Consider the following 20986-nt stretch of genomic DNA (forward strand, 5'->3'; position numbering starts at 1 on the left):
GTCGTGATTTTTTTTTGGTCACAATATCAGAATCAGATAATATAATCATAAAAAACAAAAGAATATAGTAGTGACATTTTTACAGGAAAAAAGAAAGTTTTTTGAAATTCAGTTTATGGAAAAGTGTTTTACTAGATTAGGTTTTTTTTTTTGTTCAAATTAGAGAAATGTGACGATTTCAGAGGCAAAATTAAGTCATTCCTGCTCACTCTTTCCACAAAAGAGCCAATCCAAATGTAATGCTCTTTTTTATCTTGCTTTTTATCTTGTCTTGTCAAATTGACAATTCAGAAAGTTTGATTTTATAAAGCAGGTCACAATAAGATAAGATAAGATATTCCTTTATTGTCCACACATGGGGAAATTTCATTGTTGCAACGCAGGTAGATACAGAGGAAAAAAGGACAGATAACTTATAGGAAGTTTAAATAACCCTCTTAATAGAAGAACTCTTATAAACAAAAACTCCTATAGACAAAACCTCTCATCTCCTAATAAGGAATGGAGGGGAAAAATAAAGATAGCTAGCGTACGACAAGATAATACTAATAATAATGGTAAAAAACACTCTATTTTCATCAGTTATATGCACGTAAATGTGACATTATTGCATGTGAGTACGACAGTATGAGGAACGGTAACGTGAAACAAGAAGGAAAGAACATGTTGGATCTTCTTTTTTCTTCATGATAATCGCGCATAATCGACCAATCGCGATGTTTATTCTCACAATAATAGTCACACAAACATTTTAAATCGTGACATCCTGATAAGAGCAACAGAGTAATAGAGTAATATAGTAATAAGAGTAGACCCTCTGTGCACCATGACAACAAACATGACACATGAGGTAATAACATCCTGCAAAAAAACAATGTGAGAAGTCATTTTCAGAGCTTGCATTAAAGCAAAGCGCGCATTAGTCTCTGGTGCGCGCACATGTGGACAAACCATAAACCATAAACCATAAACAGTGCGTCCCCCGTAGCCCCGCCCCCTCCAACCCCCCCTACGTGACGTCACATGTCGCTCCTTTCAGTTGCAGAAATGGCAGCGCTGAGGCAGGAGCATCGATACGGGCTCTCCTGCGGACAGGTCCAAAAGGGCTGGACGAACCACAGCCTGCGCCACGTGAAACTCACTGACACGGCTCTGCGGGCCCTCGAGGGCTTCCAGAACCTCAAGGTAAGAGCCACGGAGACGTCTGGGAGCCTTGGAGCGTTGGGATCGGAGCTGCGCGATCGCGCTTCGTCTCATCAAAGAAGAAGCAAGAATGAGAAGAAGCAAAGTTTGAATGTGATGCTTTACTGAGAAAAAGAAAGAGAGAGAGAGAGAGAGAGAGGATAAAACAGGTTTCATTCAGTGTGTCCCATCTGAATCTGCCTTCATTCTATGCAAGAACAAGCTAAACCAAGAGGAGAAGCACAGTGAAGTAGATCTCTAGTAAAGGTGAAGGCTTCATCAGGAGCCAGGGGTCCCCATGGATGTATTATATTATCGGGGGTCCCCCATATCCTGCTTTCATCCTCAGCTTCCTCCTCTCACACCAGCCAGGCCTATATCCCGTAAAGGGAATGCATCTCAGTGAACTCATTTATGTCATTTCTTCTGTGTTGTATATGATGTGCGATGCGGAGAACATACTATGAGCATGTTTTCTGTTCTGTTTAAACTCTTTATCCTGATCATGGTGAGCAGCTCCGTCTCTCTTTGCAGGTGTCACTCTCCCAGCGGCCGACCATCTGCTTCACAGGAAACCAGGGGGTACAAAGTTTCAACATACTTTACAACTAAATCAAAGCTGAAATGTCATATTTTCTGTCTTGGCTACAGGGCAAAATGATGCTTTTCACAACCCTCAAAAGTATGAATTGTAAAGAAATGTGGTGCATGTGTTTGAATTAGAGTTGACTGTTGTGATTGGTTTACACAGGTGTCAGTATTTGAGATGTCTCCAACTGAAAGCTTGCCCTGGATGTAATTTATCAAAGGGTAGTGGATCTTATCTTCAGTCGTTCTGGATTTGTTGTGGCCGATAGATACGTTTTTTGTGAAATATTGGATAGAAACGCTGCTGCATAGTAAGAATATTCGAGATGTAAAGGGCAAAAAGTGGTTTATTGCTTACAATTTACAAGGAAATTGTGACTTCCTGCTGCATTTCTTCTTACCATTCTCCGTTCAGACGTTACGGTCGAAGATACACATAAATCACTAACAAACCAATAACTTGCTCTCCTTGTCACGACATTTGTGGTTCTATAAAACATGCTGTAGCAGTGGATTCTGTAAGTGAAATGCTGCTGATTGAAGGTAGAATAATCTTACCTTTCCTCCACACTTCCCCCTGAATATTCCTGTTTCACACTGTCCAGGCATTGTTCCTCTGCAACACACGATCTCCTCTTCACCGAGTCCCCTTTCTCTTGATTTCATTTTGTTTTTAAAATAAATCAAATTGACAAAATGGTGATTAGACATACTAGCATAGGATCCCGTCTGGCGCTCTCATTAGGGAAAACGAGTAGTCTCTGCTAACCACATTTTGCTGTATTTGTCCCACAAAATGAGCACAGCTATGGATTGATACTCGCAAACTAACCCTTTTGTTAATGATGATTGTTATTTACGAAGCCTAGTGTCATTTTGCGTGATTATTTCCATCCAGGCATTTTCCCAATCCCATCAACAGTGGTATAAAGCTGAGGAAGTAGGTTTCTCATTGTGACATCAAACGGTTTGGAGCAGACAGAAGCTTGAATTCCACAGTTGTGATGCCGCTGCTGTTACATGAGTGTGTGTGCTGTAGGTGTAGATGTGTGTGCTACAAAGCCTTTATCCTTGCCTGTCCTCGGAGGGGGTTGGGGGTGTCTTCTTGCTTTGCTTGGCATAACAGTCAGTCGCCCATCCCCTGTTGCCCCCCACAACCCCCTCGGCTTCCATGCCTTTTTACCAACCCCCCTCTGTGAATGGAGCAAAAACAATCTACATGCTCCTACAAATCCTGAGAGGCTGCACAACTTGAAAACATGTCATGAATAATCATTGTCTGGTGATAATATAGTAATACTGAATCAAATAAACACTCAACTAGTTTGTCCTTAACAAAACATCACAGTATTTAGTATAATTTATTTAACTAATGGGTTATTTTTCTGGCATAATGTGAATGTAGGGTTACTGCCATTATTTCTACTTTTCAATCTGAGATGTCTTTGTCTGAAATAGCTTTGATTTGATGGAATATTTCACAGAATGTACAAAAAAACTGGCATTCTGTATTTATATGTATTTACGTTTCAGCCAATCAGCTCCTCTTTTTTCTGGTGTATCATTGCGCTGTTTGTTGCTGTTGCATTTAAGTTGTTTCCCATGATTAAAACGTGAGTTAAACGCGCAGAAAGGTGATGGTGAAGTCTAATGAGGCTAATACAGCTCTACCGTCTTTGTTGTTTTTGATGAAATACTGGCAACACTCCAAGCTGTTTTCTGTGTCACGTACTGACACAACATAATACAACATAGACGACAAGAACGCCACCCTGAAACAGTCTGACCCCAGTGACACTAATTAGAATTTAAATGTTAAGTGCCCGGGTGCAGAGCGTTCGCTGCTGGTGCTATTGCATGTGCTGTGGCTGAGGTTCACCAACTATGAGTGTTGGGCTGTGCAATTCATAATATTTCATCAAATGTAGGTCCAACGGTCTCAAATTGTCAATGATCAGCCATATCACACAGCTCTTTTGCAGCAGAAGGTGGAGAATGTGATGATTACGCATGTATTATGGTGACATAGAATCTGATCAATTTCATTATCGCAACAAGCTGTCTTTTATTTGACTTTTTATGTATTTTTAGATCTAAAGGTCATTCGTTTTCTTAATTGTGACGTGTATTGAAGGCCTATTAAATTAGATAATTCTCACAAAATACCTCCCATTATCCTACGGTGACAGTGCTAATTGCAGAGCTCATTATTTGTACTATTTAAGATCATCCGTTTTGTTGACATCTGTCATCAAGACATTCACCACAGAACTGTTTTAATTAGTCTAAGCCTCAGACAAAGCCGTCCATGTCTCATTCAGTTTATGAGAATCATGACAGCTTTACCGTTCTGACCTATTTTTGATTTTTTTTTCCTCCCGAAGTGGCCATGGCCTTGTGGGGAAGCTTCATGTTGTGTTTTGACTGTGCATATGCGGGAGAGCGAGGAGACAATGGGGGCAGGGTGAGTGGCATGCGTTGGGTTTTGAAAGGGGAGGAGGGGTGTCGGTCGGCGTTGCAAAAAAAAACAAAAAAGTGCTTGTGGCTTTGCTGCATGACTGGGCATTTGTGACAGAGCAGCTATAGTGCTCCGGCCACATCTGCCAGGGGCACGACGCTCCCGGGCCCACCTCATAATCAATCACATTAGAACAAGAGCTCAAGCGGCAGACTCAAGACCCTCTGACACACATTTAGGGGTCTTCAGGACACTCTTGACATGCTAGGAACTATAATGTGCATGAGAGGAATGCTACGTGATGTTGTGTGGCTACTCTACCCGAAATGTTGTCTTAAAAATATTACTGCCCGAGTAGAAGTAATATGTAAGTAGTAATCCAACTGAGAGAAAGAGGAAAAAATTACTTGTTTGAGTAACAGTTTGGACATAGCATTTTTGAGTAAATATAATCAGACAGACAAAGCATTAAAGAAAAGAATTTAGAAGAATAGAAACAATGATTACAAAAACACTTTGGGTAAAGGTTCAAATCCGTTGTCTTTGTATTTATTGTGATATTGTCATCATAAAGCTTTTATGATCCGCTCACTGTGGGAAGAGTAAACCCACATAACGTATTTTCCGGACTATAAGTCACACTTTTTTCATAGTTTTGGCCGGGGTGCGACTTATATTTATACTTATATACTTATACTTGTACTCCGGAGCGACTTATATGTGATATTATTTGTTATTTTCACACTTGCAGCTGCATTTCATACTTCAGTGCAACGTATATGTTTTTTTCTTCTCTATTATGCATTTTTTGGCTGGTGCGACTTATACTCCAGTGCGACTTATAGTGCGACTCTGGAAAATACAGTGTTTTACTCAAGTAAGAGTATTGTTACCTCAAACTAAATATTAACCAAGTAGAAGTAAAATATAGCATCAGAAAACTATTGATTAGTGGTTGACCACTCGATTAAAACACACTTATTTACATGTTTGTGATTATTGCACACTATTTTGTACTATTTTGTAATTTCACATCTCATTCTTTCGCTGTCTGACACCTCTTTCTTCTTTTGGCAGTACTTAAAGATTCCAGCTCCTACTCCTGAATATCCAGATGGATTTAGAGTCTTCTCCTTCTACTTGTCCAACAAAAGCAAAGACAAACCTCAGTCTAGTTTTGTCTGTGTCCAACAGTATGTTTCAGGGTGAGACATATTGTTATATTTAGAAGTCCAAATCACAGCACAATAGTTATCATACGAACCTGAAGGACGGATGATTTTGTATTCAGTTTATTTAACTCCTTATTATTCTTCAGGGACGGCAAGGATCTCCTGGAGGGCAAGGGCAGTATCCAAGACAAGATAACAATTTGTGCCACTGATGACTCGTACCAGACGACCCGCGAGCGCATGTCCCAGGTGGAGAAGGACACCTGGAGCCGCTCTGCCATCGAGATCGATCCGGCCCCTGGTCAGTTCACAGCAATACTTATTATCATTTCAGGCTGTCATTGTATCATTTTTATACATATGTTTTAAAGTCAAAGACCATACTTGACTAGAAAGATGGAGAAAAAGGAGATATTACACTTTATAATTGAGTATAATTATTATTTTTAAATCATAATTATATATATAATTATAAATATAACTGATGTAAATAGAGTGTTTATTTTACCATTATTATTAGTATTATTATTATTATTTTGGCTTATGCTAGCTGTTTTTATTTTATTTTATTATTTATTTTTCCCCTCCATTCCTTATTAAGAAATGGGAGGTTTTGTCTATAGGAGTTTTTGTTTAGAGTTTTGTTTATAAAAGTTCTTCTATTAAGAGTATTTTTTAAACTTCCGATAAGTTATTTTTCCTTTTCCTCTGTATCTACCTGCGTTGCAACAATGAAATTTCCCCATGTGTGGACAATAAAGGAATATCTTATCTTATCTTATATTATAATTGAGTCCAAAACAATGATTTCAGATGTGTTATTGTTTTCTTCTACACAAATGATTAATTAACAGTATAGTTGAGGGGATTTGCTCAGGAAGGGATGTAATTATATCCCATCGATTTGGCTTTTGAAAAAACACTGTTAGACGAAGAGCACATTGTGAGTCTGTATTGTCTGTTTACTCTTAGGTAAGTTTGTGAAGGTCCAGAGGAAGCAGGCTTTAGTCTCGGGCTCAGACGGCCTCAACAAACTCTCCCCGAGCCACAAGAGGAACCTGGCCCCCAGCCCTGCAGCACAGCGCCCCCTGTTGGAGCGCGTCATCCACTTGCTGGCCCTGAAGCCCTACCGTAAACCCGAGCTGCTGCGGTGTCTGGAGCGAGAAGGAGTCGGCCCCAGGGATAAAGCTGACCTGAGCACAGTGCTGGACGAGGTGGGACAGCTATGTCAAAATGTATGCTTTAAAAAATATTCAGTATTTCAAAAGCAGTGGTGGAAAAGTACTTATTTTGTCTGATACATTATCAAAGTGACAACGTAATCCTAAAGTACTACAGTAGAATTTGACTTAAGTTCTAGTGTTGAAGCATCTATTTAAAAACTGAAAATAGCAGTTAAAGCTTAAAGATTTTAAAATTGAGAAAGAAGGAAGTATGTATTTAATGTCTAAATAGTTCCTAGCTTTCACAAGCCCTTTGGCACATTGTTAATAGTCACATGCATTTATCAGTCAGTTTTACAAGTGCTTTTTTCAGCCAGTGTGAAACTGGGGTGGACCGCCCAAGCACAACCAATCTTGGCTCTTGGCCCTTACTTCCAGCTTGATGTGAGAAATAAAAAAAACATCAGCTGCAGAGAGTGTGCAGTGGACACGTTTTTACAATAAATGTTTTGGGGAATAACACAAAATTTACAACAAAAAAAGGCAGCTTTTAAATGTTTTACAACATTAGAACAGACACCTGCTCTACAATGTAGTAGCAGCGGTTGTATATCTAAAGAAAACTGAGAAAAAAGAGAGATTGCTGCAACATTGTCCAAAAAGTATATGGTGCCAGTCATGTCATAGAGAATATTTGTTGTCCTCTCAGTTTTGTCAGTATTGATGTGTGTGTGGAAATTAAATGATTGTGTCGTATATTAGGTCGGCACGCTGAGTCCAAAAGACAACAGCTACTCTCTGAAGGAGGAGCTGTACAGACAAGTGCAGAAAGACTGGGCGGGATACCTGGAGGAGGAGCGACAGGTGATCCACAGGCTGCTGAACAGGTGGGTGCTTCTGTAATGAGGACGCAGGCTTCAGGGGTGCAGGAGGTTGCATCTATTTTTGTACCAGAATCAGATTTATATTATCAGTGAACAAAATTCAGTTCTAACACTACTAATGATAATCGTAAAATATTAACTATGTTAGAATAACAGCATTCCTACATTGCCACATGTCTTACATTAGCCAGGATTAGTACAAACTCGCTCTTGTTCTCTGTACAATGATTGACCCAAATCACAAACAATGTGATCCGAAACGCATGGATGAAAGACATTTATATTGCTTTTCAGGAAACTTGCGCCTCTTCACACCAGCCAGCTCAGCAGCCCCCAGTCCAACCATTCTTCCTTCAGAACGTCTGGAGACTCACCATCTCAGCTGAGTCCAGCTAAAAGTGTGGTAATACTGGTTAAAACAATCACTTTTATTTTGAATTCTTGATGCTGAGAATCTTGATGTAGGTGGCACTTTTGTAATGTGTATTTTTAGCACTAAACTGAGTCACTGCAGAATCTTTTGCTACTCCATCTTGAACAATCTTATTTACCGTATTTATAATTTAATTTTTGAAATTCCTTCAGTGATGCAAGTTTAGAATCTAACATAGTTTACGTCAAACTTACCACAAATATATGATTTTATTATTTTTATTTGTCCTTTAGAAACGGCCATTGAACCTTGCCTTTTTGAACTGTAAAACTCCAAAGAAACAGAGACTGGATCTGAGCCAGGACAGCACCACGTCCCCTCGTCACGCTGAGAACTCAAACCTCAGAGTAGAGTTTGCATCGAGTCCTCTGTACACTCCTCACAAACTGGGAGGCTCCACCACTACTGCAACCGCCTCGCCACAAACCGAGAGGACAGTACCTGCTTCGCCTTTGTCCAGGGCTAAAGAAAGCCCCAGCACCGAGACGCAGTTTACAAACGGACATCACAAAAAGAAACACAAAAAGCACAAAGAGAAGGAGAGGGCGCGTTTGAAACCAGATTGGATCGAGAGCAGCCCACACCAGAAGACACCAGAAAACCATACAGGTAAAAGACATTTTTAGTATTGGGGTTGTTTTTTATTCAAGAAAAAAATAAAAATAAAATATATATATATATATATATATATATATATATATATATATATATATATATATATATATATATATATATATATATATATATATATATATACACACAGTTGTTGAGTTATACAGAAACTACATACTGATGACTTTATTTCCCAAGAGCAGTCAGTTATTCATAAATCAGTAGTGTTTGAATATTAGGTACATTGTAGACATGAAATCTGAATGAATTGTGTTGTTATTGTTGTTGTGTTATTTTTGATGGCGGTTTGCAGCCAACTGAAAAGGTGCATTTATCGCCACCTACTGTAGTTGTAGATGTGTTTTACTCTATACCAAATGTTGTTACTGAGCCCAGTTCAATCCTTTGTTCAGTCAACTTTAAAGGCCATTTTTAAGGGATGTGCATGAACCTTGCCCTAATTTGTGGGAATGGTAATATGGTGTATAATGGTGACTGCTGTAGCTGTGGAACTCTGGCTACAGATGTTGTTTGGTTTCCACCAAGAATGACAGAAGGGTGAATGAAAAATGTGATGAAGATCTTTGGGTTTGAAGAGTGTAAAAAGAAATGGCGCAGTGCACCTTTTCCAGGAAGGAACATGATTTGTTATATTCACAGAACGGGAGCAGGAGAGGACACGTGACAGACGAATCACTGAAGAACTGCCTGACTATTGCATGTAAGTCACAAAATGCACTGGTCTAACAATCAAAACACAAAACATGTGTTGCCTTTATGTGTGTTTACTGCCATCAATCATGTATTCCTCATCGATGAAGACCTCAGCACCTCTACTACATTTGTCAGGATGTTTAGTGTAAAGACCGTGGCTTTTGCTTGTCCTTTAGGAAATACAAAGCCATCACGTCGGTGGAACAGCGGCAGCAGTACCAGGTGGACTTCAGTGCTGAGTACAATGAGTACAGGGCTCTTCACGACCACATCAGGACAGTCACAGACATGTTTATTCAGCTGGCCTCAAAGATCAACACCCTTTCCCCAGGAACGCAGGAATACAAGGTACTACAAGCTGCAGCTCCACGTCAGAACCACAGGCACAATAATCATTCCTCTGTTCTCTACAGCTGATGGAAGAGCGGATCCTGCAAAAGTACAAGAAGTACAAGAAAGTACGTATTTGAGCTCCACATGCAGTAAATGTAGAATTACTTAAATGTGCACTATGTAACTTTTCTTGTCTTTTCTTTTACGGGCTTGTCTACAAAAGGATCTTATGCTTTGCCTAGAATGTTTCACAATATGGCATTAGTCTCTAGTATAAAGGTGACATCATCAGGCCAAATCTCTGAAGAGCCCAAATGTAGATTTTTGATCAATAAAAACAACTGTAATGGAATAAATTAGATTGACATTTGTAACAGGTGGCAGACCACGCCCCCAGAAAAGTCACATAGTGCACCTTTAAATTGATTGTTAAATTAAGAATGCCATAGATAGGCACATCTGATACAACTACTGGAGAAGGAGGCAACAAAATATGACTTGAATAGACTTTCATATGGACTTCACTAAAAATGAACTTGTTTTGTTTCTTGTCTTGAGAAAGTAATATAAATATGGTTTAACTGTCTGAACTTTGAGTTTGCGTTTCATGGACGTGTGATTTTGTTCTTTGCTTGCAGAGATTCCCTGGTTATCGGGATGAGAAGACGCGCTGCCAGTTCCTCCATCAGAAACTGTCACATATCAAAAGCCAGATCAAAGACTATGACCGAGCGCATGGTCTTACATAGCCCTCACTTTTCTATCAGAAACTGTCCCTTCACTGATGACCTTTATGGCTATTTTTGAGAGAGAGCCATGTTTCTACTGCCTCACAAATTGAATGCACAATCATTTAGTATAAATCCAGTGAGATGATTATCATACATATTAAAATATCTATACATACTGTATAGATACATATTCAGTTTATTTTTATAACGCCCAAAATCATAAAAGCAGTTGTCTCTAAGGGCGAGAGACGCAGATTAAACAATGTTATTGTAGGAAATTAGCAAACGGATAAATGTTCCAGCATCCCTCTTCCTCAGCAAGGGAAAACTAGAAACCTCAGGGAGAAGTACAGTGAAAGATCCTACTCTCAAGGACGGACCAGCTGCAGAGGGTCCAGGACTGACACTCTTCCATTTGCAGATCGAGACTGGACCCAGAACCACTCAGAAGGGAGAGGGGTTCATTTAGAGGAGGAAGTGTTCCTCCACAGATGAGGAGCATCTGGATCTACAAGTCAGGGCCGTGAAATGGAGCCTCTAAAGTGCAGTCGCCACTGGAGCAGCATATGAGAGTGCCTTTTTAGAAATACAGTTACGGGACACTTCGCTAATGTCTTGGACAAAGCCAAAACCGCTTCTTAAAGGAATTATGTTTTTCGAAAAACATTTTACACTTTTTTACGCTTTTTTTTCCTACAGTAAAAACAATAAAACAACTTTGAACAAAATAAGTGACTGATTTCAGGCATGTTTTTCTTTGTGCCTGTGGTAATAGATTTGCTACAGTTTTAACTGACCTAAGGTTAAATGGTCTAATTAACTCAAGTTATAACAAATTATCAATTCTAATCAAATTAATTGCTAAAGAATTTCATTTTCACAAGGGGTTACAGCTGTGGTCGCCATCAGACAAGTACATTTGGAGACATTCATTTACTTTATTAAATTATTACAAAAATATAAGTACAATTACTGTAGAAAAAAACAGTGTCCACTGTTACATTGCTCTGTCCATAAAGTTACACAGGAGGTGGTTAGTAGATTCAGACTTAAGACTGGCTTTGTTATTGGCATTTTTTTCCTTCACATTTGGGGAAACTGATTCACCAAACTGATCGTGGTCCATTTTCTTTACAGTTTGCTTTGTACTACTGCTGCAAAACACAACTTATATGATACAAGTTGTGTTTTCTCAATAAGATGTGTTTTCTCAATCTATTATAACTTATATCTCAGTTCCTAAAACATTATAATAGATTGAGTCTTTAACCAGGAATGTATCTGAGACGAGGAACACAATTTCCCATTGGGTCCTGCAATACTTGCAATATTGTAATCCAACAATATTGTTATATCACAAACCTCAAACTCATAATATTGCAATTGATCTTAAACTGCCCATTTTAAACAAACCTTTAAGTGTAGTTTTCTAATCAAATTATTGCACTGAGCCCTTTTCATCAAATAAAGATGTTCTAGTTAAAACAGTGTTACAGTGAGGTTCATTAAGGTTTTAAAGGCATATTAAGTGAATCTTGCATACCTTTTAGTTGCCTTTTGCAAGACAATGAATAAATTACGTTAAAAACTTGAGCGACGGTTAGATTTTAACTGCGGCAAATGCAAAAATAAGGCTTGGTCACGGTTTGATTTTTAAGTTCGGCTGCACCAGTGTCACAATTCCAATCACCGACGACATAAGACCACAGAACCCCACAACCCCTGCATTAGACTGGTAAATCCCCAACCTATCCATTGGAATAAAGAGATCACATATATTTTTGAGTGCATCCAGGGCCACGGCAGGATTTGACTTGACTATTTTGAGAAGAATAAAAACCAGCGCATCCAACTGGGGCACGACAGCCTCTGCGACTTCAGCGCTTTCACTGAGACGTGCGTCCATCTCCCTCTGGAACTCCTTATCTCGGGCTCTTTGGACCATTAACTGGCCAATGACGTAAGAATCCCGGATAAGGTTCATAATCAGAGAGAAGAAGTAGCATCGTGACGCGTGCAGGCCCCAGCGCTCCTTGTCGACGCCGCGGACGAGCCCCACGTTCTGGAGCCAGAGTAAGTTGTCACATACGAAGTAGCAGGCGCGGCTGAGGTTGGCCGCAGTGAGCGAGAGGCAGAGCACCGGGTCAGTGATGCGCACGGTCCGTTTGGCAGCGTCAATGGAGTGCAGCGTGTTCCCCAATCTGAACACTAACAAAGAGGAATAAAAGGTTAGAGTACACAAACAGAGTACACACAACCAGCTTTGTCTCAGTCTCATTAAAATGTCTACAGCCAAACTCTTGAAAAAATGGATACCGTGAAAAGTGAAAGTTTAAGCATAAATTTACTTATTTTAAAAAGGCAGTAGGATACTTCAGCTTACTCGATCACACCAAAACACCCTGGTTTGACCCATTACTCACATCCATATTAGCACATTAGAAAGTTTGTTCCAAGGGCAAAGACACAAGCAGAAAAATGGGTAATAGTGCATGTATTCGAGTAAAAAAAAAAAAAACTACTCTGCTCAAAGGTCAGTGTCCAAGACTAGGGCAAGTGCACAAAATGATCAGAAAAGGTCATGTTAATTTCTTTTTAAAATGTTGAAAGCTAGATTTTAACCAGTGCTTTAGTAGTACAAGGCATTTGTTTTTGCAACAAATCCTTCAGTGTAATCCTAACACATCTTAATCTTTTGGGCTTGAAGAAGGGCTTTAATGTCCGTGATTTTTGGATACCTTGAAAAGTGAAGGTTTAAACATACATTTACTTATTTCAAAAAGGCAATAGGATACTTCAGCTTACTCAAATCACACCAAAACACCCTGGTTTGACCCATTACTCACCTTTGTTCAAAGGGCAAGGACACAAGCAGGAAAATGGGTAATAGTGCATGTATTCGAGTAAAAAAAACAACCAACTACTCTGCTCAAAGGTCAGTGTGAGTGAGACTAGGGCAAGTGCATAAAATAATCAGAAAAGGTCATGGTAATTTATTTCTAAAATGTTGATAGCTAGTAAAGTATGAATTATAACCAGCGCTTTAGTAGTACAAGACATTTGTTCTGACTTTTTCCTCTATTGTAGTTACTCTAAGTAGCTTTACATGACAGGGCAAAGGATACAAGTCCCTGCCACACTCTTGCAACAAATCCTTCAGTGTAATCCTAACACATCTTAATCTTTTGGGCTTGAAGAAGGGCTTTAATGTCCGTGATTCTTACATTTTCGTCCTGTGCTCATGTGTCGCTCCAGACTTTTCAGTTTGGCCACCAGCTTCTTTCTGTTGGACGAGCTTCTGAGCAGATACGAGCAGAGAGCGCAGGCATACTGGGTCGTCCTGCAAACACACACACACACACACACACACACACACACACACACACACACACACACACACACACACACACACACACACACACACACACACACACACACACACACACACACACACACACACACACACACACACACACACACACACACACACACACACACACACACACACACACACACACACACACACACACACCATTACTATCAACAGTCTATCCGGGCTAATAACAAATATAACAATATCAGATTTACCGAAACACCCGATCCCTTCCCTGACTTTGGTTTGTCAATTTCACCACATACTCCATGGTCGGGTCCAGAGTACACTTTGTTCTCGCAGAAACAACAAGACGAGGACACGGGGGTTTAGCCTTCAAAGGACATTATTGAACTAAAGCACTATCATGGTCAAAATGTTAAACTATCACCAGCCTAGAAGTCAAACTTACGAGTGGCACGGGTACAAGGAAAAGCTTTAAATCCAGTTCAGAATCACGTGTACTTGAGAACCGGCGTTTCTTGTTTCTGTCCGGACAGGTTTGAAGAAGGATCTTGCCCCGCCCACAAAGCTATGTCCCACCCACAAAGCTCCATGCCACGCCCACAAGGCTCACGCATGGCCTGATGTTTATGTTTAGAATGCAGAAATATGACGTATGAGCACAAAAAAAAAATCAGATTCCGATTAAATCAGATATCTCAAAATATATATATTTTTGTAGCTTAATTTAGCCGCTTTGATAGATAGGCCTATTGAGTCAAAACACAAAACTCTTAAATATTACACTAAAATGGTCTACTCTTGCATTCAATATCTAAAAAACACGATCTTTTCCCTGACTTTTGTTTGTCAATTTCACCACATACTCCAGAGTCCAGAGTACACGTTGTTCTCGCAGAAACAAGACGAGGAGAGGGGATTTAGCCTTCCAAGAACATTGAACCAAAGAATCATATAGTTTCCTCTTTTTGATTTAAAAAAAAAAAAAAAAAAAAAAAGGTTGTTTTATCAGTGTTTTATGTTGCACCGAATCAACCAAACAAGTTCCTATGTTTGTGAATTCTGTTCATTGGCAATGGCAATAAACCTTTTCTGATTATGATTAAAGATATGAACACTAGTTTAAATAAACTTTATTTATTCAAACACTTTTTAGTTTACCATCTTTTTTTAAAAATGTCTTTTTCCGTACAGGTCAGGTCAATTTGGAGATGTGAAGAAGCGTCTGCTGGGATCAGCTCGGCCCCTGTGGGAACAAAACCAGTCGTTACTTGGACTGGAACAGGTTTTCAGGATTTGGGATCGGAAGGAGACTTACACATTGCCGACATGGCCCAAGTTTCGTAACCGTCCCGTTATTGAACCCCGGCGGTTTTTGTGAGAGTTGAGCTCAGGAGATGTAAGTGGCTTGAACAAACGGCCTGCACAAGAATCATACTTAAACTACATCCTTTTCTAATATGTGGGAGGAGTTTCATGTAAATGAGGTCATGCATACTGGGTCCTTCATCCTGATTAGTCATCTTGACACAGGTCGGGGTGCCGCTGACCAATGGGGGAGCATATGAAGTGGTTTGCTCGGTTTGAGACAAAACTCTCTTCCAATAATCGACGGGAACAGAGAGCAGCCGACTCGTCACCTACAACAGAGGGTCAGGAGACAACTGAAATTCCCTTTAAGACCAGCAATCAAATAACTGTACAAGTTTAGAGCTGGTTCTAGTCTGACCTTGTGCTGAGAGGCTGTGTCCCTCATGATTGTTGTCGGAGAAGGTTCTGCTAATGCATGTCCGATTAGTGTTGGACCAAAAACCCGGCATAGGTTACTGTGGTCCATGTGGCACTCAGCACTCACCATCACTCTGAGATGAGGAGAGACTGAGGTGAGTGGCAAGGAAGTAGGAGACAAGGGGTACAACCAAAAGAGAAGGTGGTAGGAAACAAGTGGGTGAACTGAAGGGCGTGTATCATTTATGGAACACACAAATACAATGGAAATCTATGAGTCAAAATGCAGGTACTTGTGCAGATGCAACAGGATGAAGGCCAGTGTGTCCTTGTTGGGTGGAGGAAGTTCAGTGATGGCCTTGTAAAGAATCACAGTTCCACTCTCATCGTCCAGCTCTGGGCAAACAAATATATTACGTTAAATAAAAGGAAACTGCAGACGTGACTCTTATCACCATTTTACCAGCTTCTGTGTTGGACCCACAGCATTTTGGAACTTTTGGATGATTTAGAAGAAAAAAAAAGATACAATCCATCGTTTCAACCTGCTCTCATCACCTGCAGCCTCCATGAAAAGTGGGTGCAGATGGAATGTCACAAGAGGCTCCGGGAGTTTCCTCAGAAAGTCTTTGAGTAGACCACAGATGACATGCACGTCCTCCACCTTCCCCAAATTCAAAACGTTTTTTCCAGAGAGGAACCTCTCCCTGAGCTCCTTCACTGCTCTGTCACCTCCAGGAACTCTGTACAGGCCCCTCTGAAACAGAAACAGGCAATATTATCAGGAATGGAAAAGGAAAGGGCAGACACTAACCTCCTGAAGACCTCGCCGCTCAATCTCTGAGATACACTCCACCACCAGCAGGGGGACTCTGGGGTGCTCCATGGGACAGAAGCTCTCCAGTGAGCCCTGGACCAAAACAAAGTCAGACCAGCCTTTGTATAGATAAATGTTTTATAACTTAAAGTAAATGTTTCCCTCTATAACGCAATGGAAGAGAAGTGACAGAAACACAATTGTCATTTTTAGCACAGCTGTTCGGAAAACAAACTGTGGGTTTTGGGTCCAATTTGAACTCACCGGTTTGATCTGGGAACTCTGTGCAGTAGGCCCAGCTGACGAGCAGCTGACGGTACACTTGTTTTTACACTCAGGATGAACCACGAGTCTGCAGTTTCTGCACTTTACCACAGTCTTGCCGAAACGCATTCTCTTCCCACAGCAGCAGCACGACTCTGGACGGATCACCTTCAATAACAAGTACAGAGTATTACTACTCAGTCAAGACCAGAATCAAGCCTCTAATCAAGGCTAATCCATGACTTAATGAGTGGTACCGTTTTGGAGATGAAGTTGTGTTTTGCGCTGCTGGTGTTATCGCTCATACTGTTGCCGGTCTTGCAGGGTTTCGGACTGGTCTGGATGAGGGTTCTGTTGCAGATGTTAGAAAAAGTACTGGAGTTGGAGTTGGTCCTAAAGAAGTCCTCAGTTCTGGTCACAGTCTCTGGTTCCAGCGTGTCCTCAGAGGGACACCACACGGATGTCTGGTCTACAAGAGGAACCAGACCATTCCATCAGAGAAGAATGGGGTGGAACATGTGCCAAAAAATGTATATCGCGAGATAACTAATTCGATTTTAAATTACAATCCATGTACACTGCATATATTTATTTTTGCTTTAATTGGGAACAAACGTTATCTGAAAGATCACTCTTCACTGGGGACCAACAAGAGCAATAATCGAGCCATTAGAGCAAAGGAGATTCAGGGCTGAAATTATATCCCGATACCTGCGTCTAGTGGAGCCAGGTCCGGACTCAGTCTAGATCCCTGGTTCTGGTCCCATTTGTCCTGAGTAATCCCCACCACCATGTGGATCTGAGTGGATTCTGGAGTGACAACTGACGCCCTGACGATGGTCTCCACCTCCTGAAAATGTATGCAGGTTTAAACCATAAAACCCTCTACTTGAGGTGCATGAGGCCGAACCTTCTCCAGGTCAGGCCGGTCCTGGACCTGGATCTCTGTGGAGACATTGGTTCTGAGTCTCTTTCCCGTCGACCCATTAGCAGCGGGGACCACGCCCATTGAAGACCGCTGACCAATAGAAACAGCGGTTACTTCACCGGTCAAATATCTTTGACTGCTTGTGTTGTGATAAAAAGTGAAAGGTTCTGACCCGCTTCTCTCTGGCTCTGGACTTCAGGGGCTTGATGATTGTAGAGTCCAGGTCCTAAAACCAAGACCACAGTTAGAGCTTCATAATATCAGAATATGCTAGATTTGTTCATGTTGCTTAGGGTAGGTTAGGCTTATTCATACAAATACATTTTTTAAAGCAGTGTAGGCTCTAGACTTCAGTATTAGATTAATCTTATTTTGCAACAGTGAATATCATTGAAATCATAACAAATACCACATCATCATCGGTTCGGTCGTAGCTGATGTCCGAGTGAGACAGAAAAGACGACTCATCGATCACAGACAACCTGACAAAAAGAACTACAGTTAGACCTGGCCTGGACCAGGTTCAGAGCCGGTCAGTTCCTGGTACCGCTGTCTTGTTCGGTGGACGGTGCTGGTCTGGTTCTTGTGTTCGAACGTCGCGAGGAGAGACTTCTGTTCGTCATTCAAACAAGAACTGGACTTGGAGTCTTGGACCAGAATGTCACACATGAGCTGCATCTGCCGCTGCTGCAAAAGGAACACGGGCCAAATGATCAGCGACAGACCAACGTTTGACCCCATAGAATTAAGAACAAATGTAATCATCTTCAGCTCCATTTGTGAATGACAGAGGCCTCAATACCCGTGCAGTATTGTGTGGCAGTACGTTGTATTATTCTGTTGTACTTCTCACCAAATACTGGAAGTCCCGCTCCACTCGCAGTCGTTTCTGCATCTCTAGGTCCAGCTGGTTTCTCACATGCTTCAGTTTGACTTCCAGCGCCGCTTTGGCCACGTCTGACTTCACCAGCAGCTCTTTGTACTTCTTTAACTCAGACTCTGCAGTGGCAAAGCGTCTCCTCATGGCGTCAAACGACTTTGCCATCTCCATGAACTCTGAACACAAAATATGAGGGAGCCCAGAGGATTATGGTTCATGATGAGACAACATTAAGTGGCCTAAGCATGTACAGGGATAAGAATGATTGTAAACACAAAACTCTGAATATCCTATGCCTTTGCACAATCTTTTCATTCTTACATATCACAGAAGAACCAACTTCTGAAATTGTCTATGGATATTGATAATTTAACACGAAACTTGAGAATGCACATTTAAAAAAGGACAGTCAAGCTCAATTGTGTGCTTTTTTATTATTACAGTGATGATTAAACTTATTATTTGTACATGGCCCCAAACAAAACTAACACTCATTGTAGTATTACTGTACTGTGAAACAGTGGCAAAGTTCAAAACTATTGTAGAAATTAAGGCAATTATTTTGTGAAAATAAACCTGCTGTCTGGTACCTGAGCCCAAGACACCGCGCGCCAAAAACTTAACAGCTTCAGGCCGGTGGCTCTCACGTCCCACCTGATGAAGACACTGGAGCGGCTGGTCCTGGACCACCTCCGCTCCACCGTGAGCTTAGCCATGGACCCGCTGCAGTTTGCATATCGGCCTGGCATCGGAGTGGAGGACGCCATCATCTTCGTGCTGCACTGCTCTCTCTCTCACCTGGAAAAGCCTGGCAGCTCTGTGAGGATTCTGTTCTTCGATCTTTCCAGCACCTTCAACACCATCCAGCCGCTGCTCCTGAGGGACAAGCTGGAGACGGCTGGTGTGGAGTATGACCTGGCAGAGTGGATCCTGGACTACCTCACAGACCGACCCCAGTTTGTGAGAGCCCGGAACTGTGTGTCTGACACTCGGACCTGCAGTGTGGGGGCGCCCCAGGGCACTGTCCTTGCACCCTTTCTCTTCACCCTTTACACTGCAGACTTCAGACATGACACGGACAGCTGTGTCCTGCAGAAGTTCTCTGACGACTCTGCCATCATCGGACTCATCACGGACGACGATGACGCGGAGTACAGAGGACTGGCGCAGGACTTTGTGGACTGGTGTCAGCGGAACCACCTCCTCATCAACGCGGGGAAGACCAAGGAGATGGTGGTGGATTTCCGCAGACGTCACCCCACTGCCCCCTCACCAGTGAACATCCAGGGACGGGACATTGAGAGAGTGGACTCATACAAGTACCTGGGTGTTCATCTGAACCACAAACTGGACTGGACTCATAACACAGACGCACTGTACAGGAAGAGCCAGAGTCGGCTCTACCTCCTGAGGAGACTCAGGTCTTTTGGAGTGACAGGGCCACTCCTGAAGATCTTCTACGACTCTGTGGTGGCATCGGCCCTCCTGTACGGTGTGGCCTGCTGGAGCAGCAGCATCACAGAGAGGGAGAGGAAGAGGCTGGACAGAGTCATCAAGAAGTCCAGCTCCGTCCTGGGCTGTGCTCTGGACTCGGTGCAGGAGGTGGGGGACAGAAGGGTCCTGGCTAGATCTATGCTGGACCATGAGTGTCGCCCCCTGCAGGACACTCTGTCCGCTCTGGAGAGCAGCTTCAGTGAGAGACTGATCCACCCCCATGTGCAATTACTGTCGTGATTCATGTGCAATCCATGTGCCGTTGGGACACATATTCATGTGCAATTACTGTTGTGATCACATGCAATGGTATTTATTTTTAACTATTATTTTTCCCCTCCATCCCTTGTTGGGAAATGGGAGGTTTTTTCTATAAGAGTTTTTGTTTATAGGAGATCTTCTACTGAAAGTGTTTTTCAAACTTCCTATTAGTGATCTGTTCTTTTCCTCTATATCTACCTCTGTATCTACCTGCGTTGCACCAATGAAATTTCCCCACGTGGGACAATAAAGGAATGTCTTATCTTATCTTAAAATACCTTGAATTAAAAATATTTAGTCCCATTATTATTATGACAAGAAATAATGATGATGCCGTTTTATAATCAAACAATACATTTTGGTAAATAACATACACATATACTAGCATAAAGGCTACACAGCAATGCTAATATTGTTGAACTCTCATAATAATAAATAAAAAGGGATTTACCCAGTTCTGTATTCATGGATGATTGCTCCAAGGAGATTCTACGGAAACAGAAAGCCAGAAGCTCCTCCACTACTGCCCGGGACTCCCCCATCTCTGACCGGGTTCTGACCGGCATCTGACCGGGATCTGACCGGGGTCTGACCGGGATCTGACCGGGGTCTGGCCGGGGTCTGGCCGGGGTCTGACCGGGATCTAACAGGATTTCTCTAGTGCAGTCATCGCTGGCCTGGATAGTTTAGGCCTGATTCGGACTAGTTTTATTTCCTTATAGTCCTTTTTCTTCTTCTTTATGAGCCTCACGCGCTCCTGTCTTCAAAACTCTCATCAGTTTGAGTCGCTTCAGCTGCAGAGGGGCACGTGACGTCTGGAGCTTCTCTGATTGGTTCCAGAGTTCCTTTCTTTTGTTGCTGCAGTTACACACATCGTCCACCAGAGAGAGCATTTCATCCATGGATTAAAAATGATCCCGTCAAACTGAAGTAAACGTGTAATGTTCATATTTATCCACCAGAGGGAGCCTGGTGCACGTTTTCACAGCTTCTAATTGGTTACAATG

General features: G+C 41.7%; 3 protein-coding genes across 3 annotated transcripts; 1 reads left to right on the forward strand and 2 right to left on the reverse strand.

Annotated features, from left to right (window-relative positions):
* Positions 1–1028: 1028 nt before the first annotated feature.
* LOC140349228 (RNA polymerase II elongation factor ELL2) lies at positions 1029–10495 on the forward strand. Its single transcript, XM_072435504.1, has 12 exons — positions 1029–1185; positions 1717–1764; positions 5306–5433; positions 5547–5701; positions 6373–6614; positions 7326–7450; positions 7742–7850; positions 8114–8489; positions 9153–9213; positions 9383–9554; positions 9620–9664; positions 10178–10495. Exons 1-12 carry the CDS (start codon positions 1048–1050, stop codon positions 10286–10288), a joined length of 1710 nt encoding a protein of 569 aa, XP_072291605.1. The 5' UTR covers positions 1029–1047; the 3' UTR covers positions 10289–10495.
* Positions 10496–11533: 1038 nt separating this feature from the next.
* pex11a (peroxisomal biogenesis factor 11 alpha) lies at positions 11534–13962 on the reverse strand. The gene is made up of 3 exons (XM_072435505.1): positions 13859–13962; positions 13495–13610; positions 11534–12478 (listed from the first exon to the last, which is right to left on the reverse strand). The coding sequence occupies exons 1-3, from the start codon at positions 13912–13914 to the stop codon at positions 11910–11912; spliced, it is 741 nt and encodes a 246-aa protein (XP_072291606.1). The 5' UTR covers positions 13915–13962; the 3' UTR covers positions 11534–11909.
* An 838-nt stretch (positions 13963–14800) lies between these two features.
* Positions 14801–20539, reverse strand: LOC140349208 (rac GTPase-activating protein 1). Its single transcript, XM_072435473.1, has 16 exons — positions 20431–20539; positions 18198–18400; positions 17892–18031; positions 17754–17826; positions 17517–17570; positions 17327–17434; positions 17128–17266; positions 16674–16885; positions 16417–16584; positions 16150–16245; positions 15894–16092; positions 15629–15731; positions 15337–15469; positions 15106–15247; positions 14926–15028; positions 14801–14853 (listed from the first exon to the last, which is right to left on the reverse strand). Exons 1-16 carry the CDS (start codon positions 20519–20521, stop codon positions 14808–14810), a joined length of 2010 nt encoding a protein of 669 aa, XP_072291574.1. The 5' UTR covers positions 20522–20539; the 3' UTR covers positions 14801–14807.
* Between the last annotated feature and the right edge of the window lie 447 nt (positions 20540–20986).

This window comes from Eucyclogobius newberryi, unplaced genomic scaffold (genome assembly GCF_026437365.1).
Source record: "Eucyclogobius newberryi isolate DKJ021-1_F unplaced genomic scaffold, fEucNew1.0.hap1 SCAF_7, whole genome shotgun sequence".
In the NCBI taxonomy this organism is placed as follows: Eukaryota; Metazoa; Chordata; class Actinopteri; order Gobiiformes; family Gobiidae; genus Eucyclogobius; species Eucyclogobius newberryi.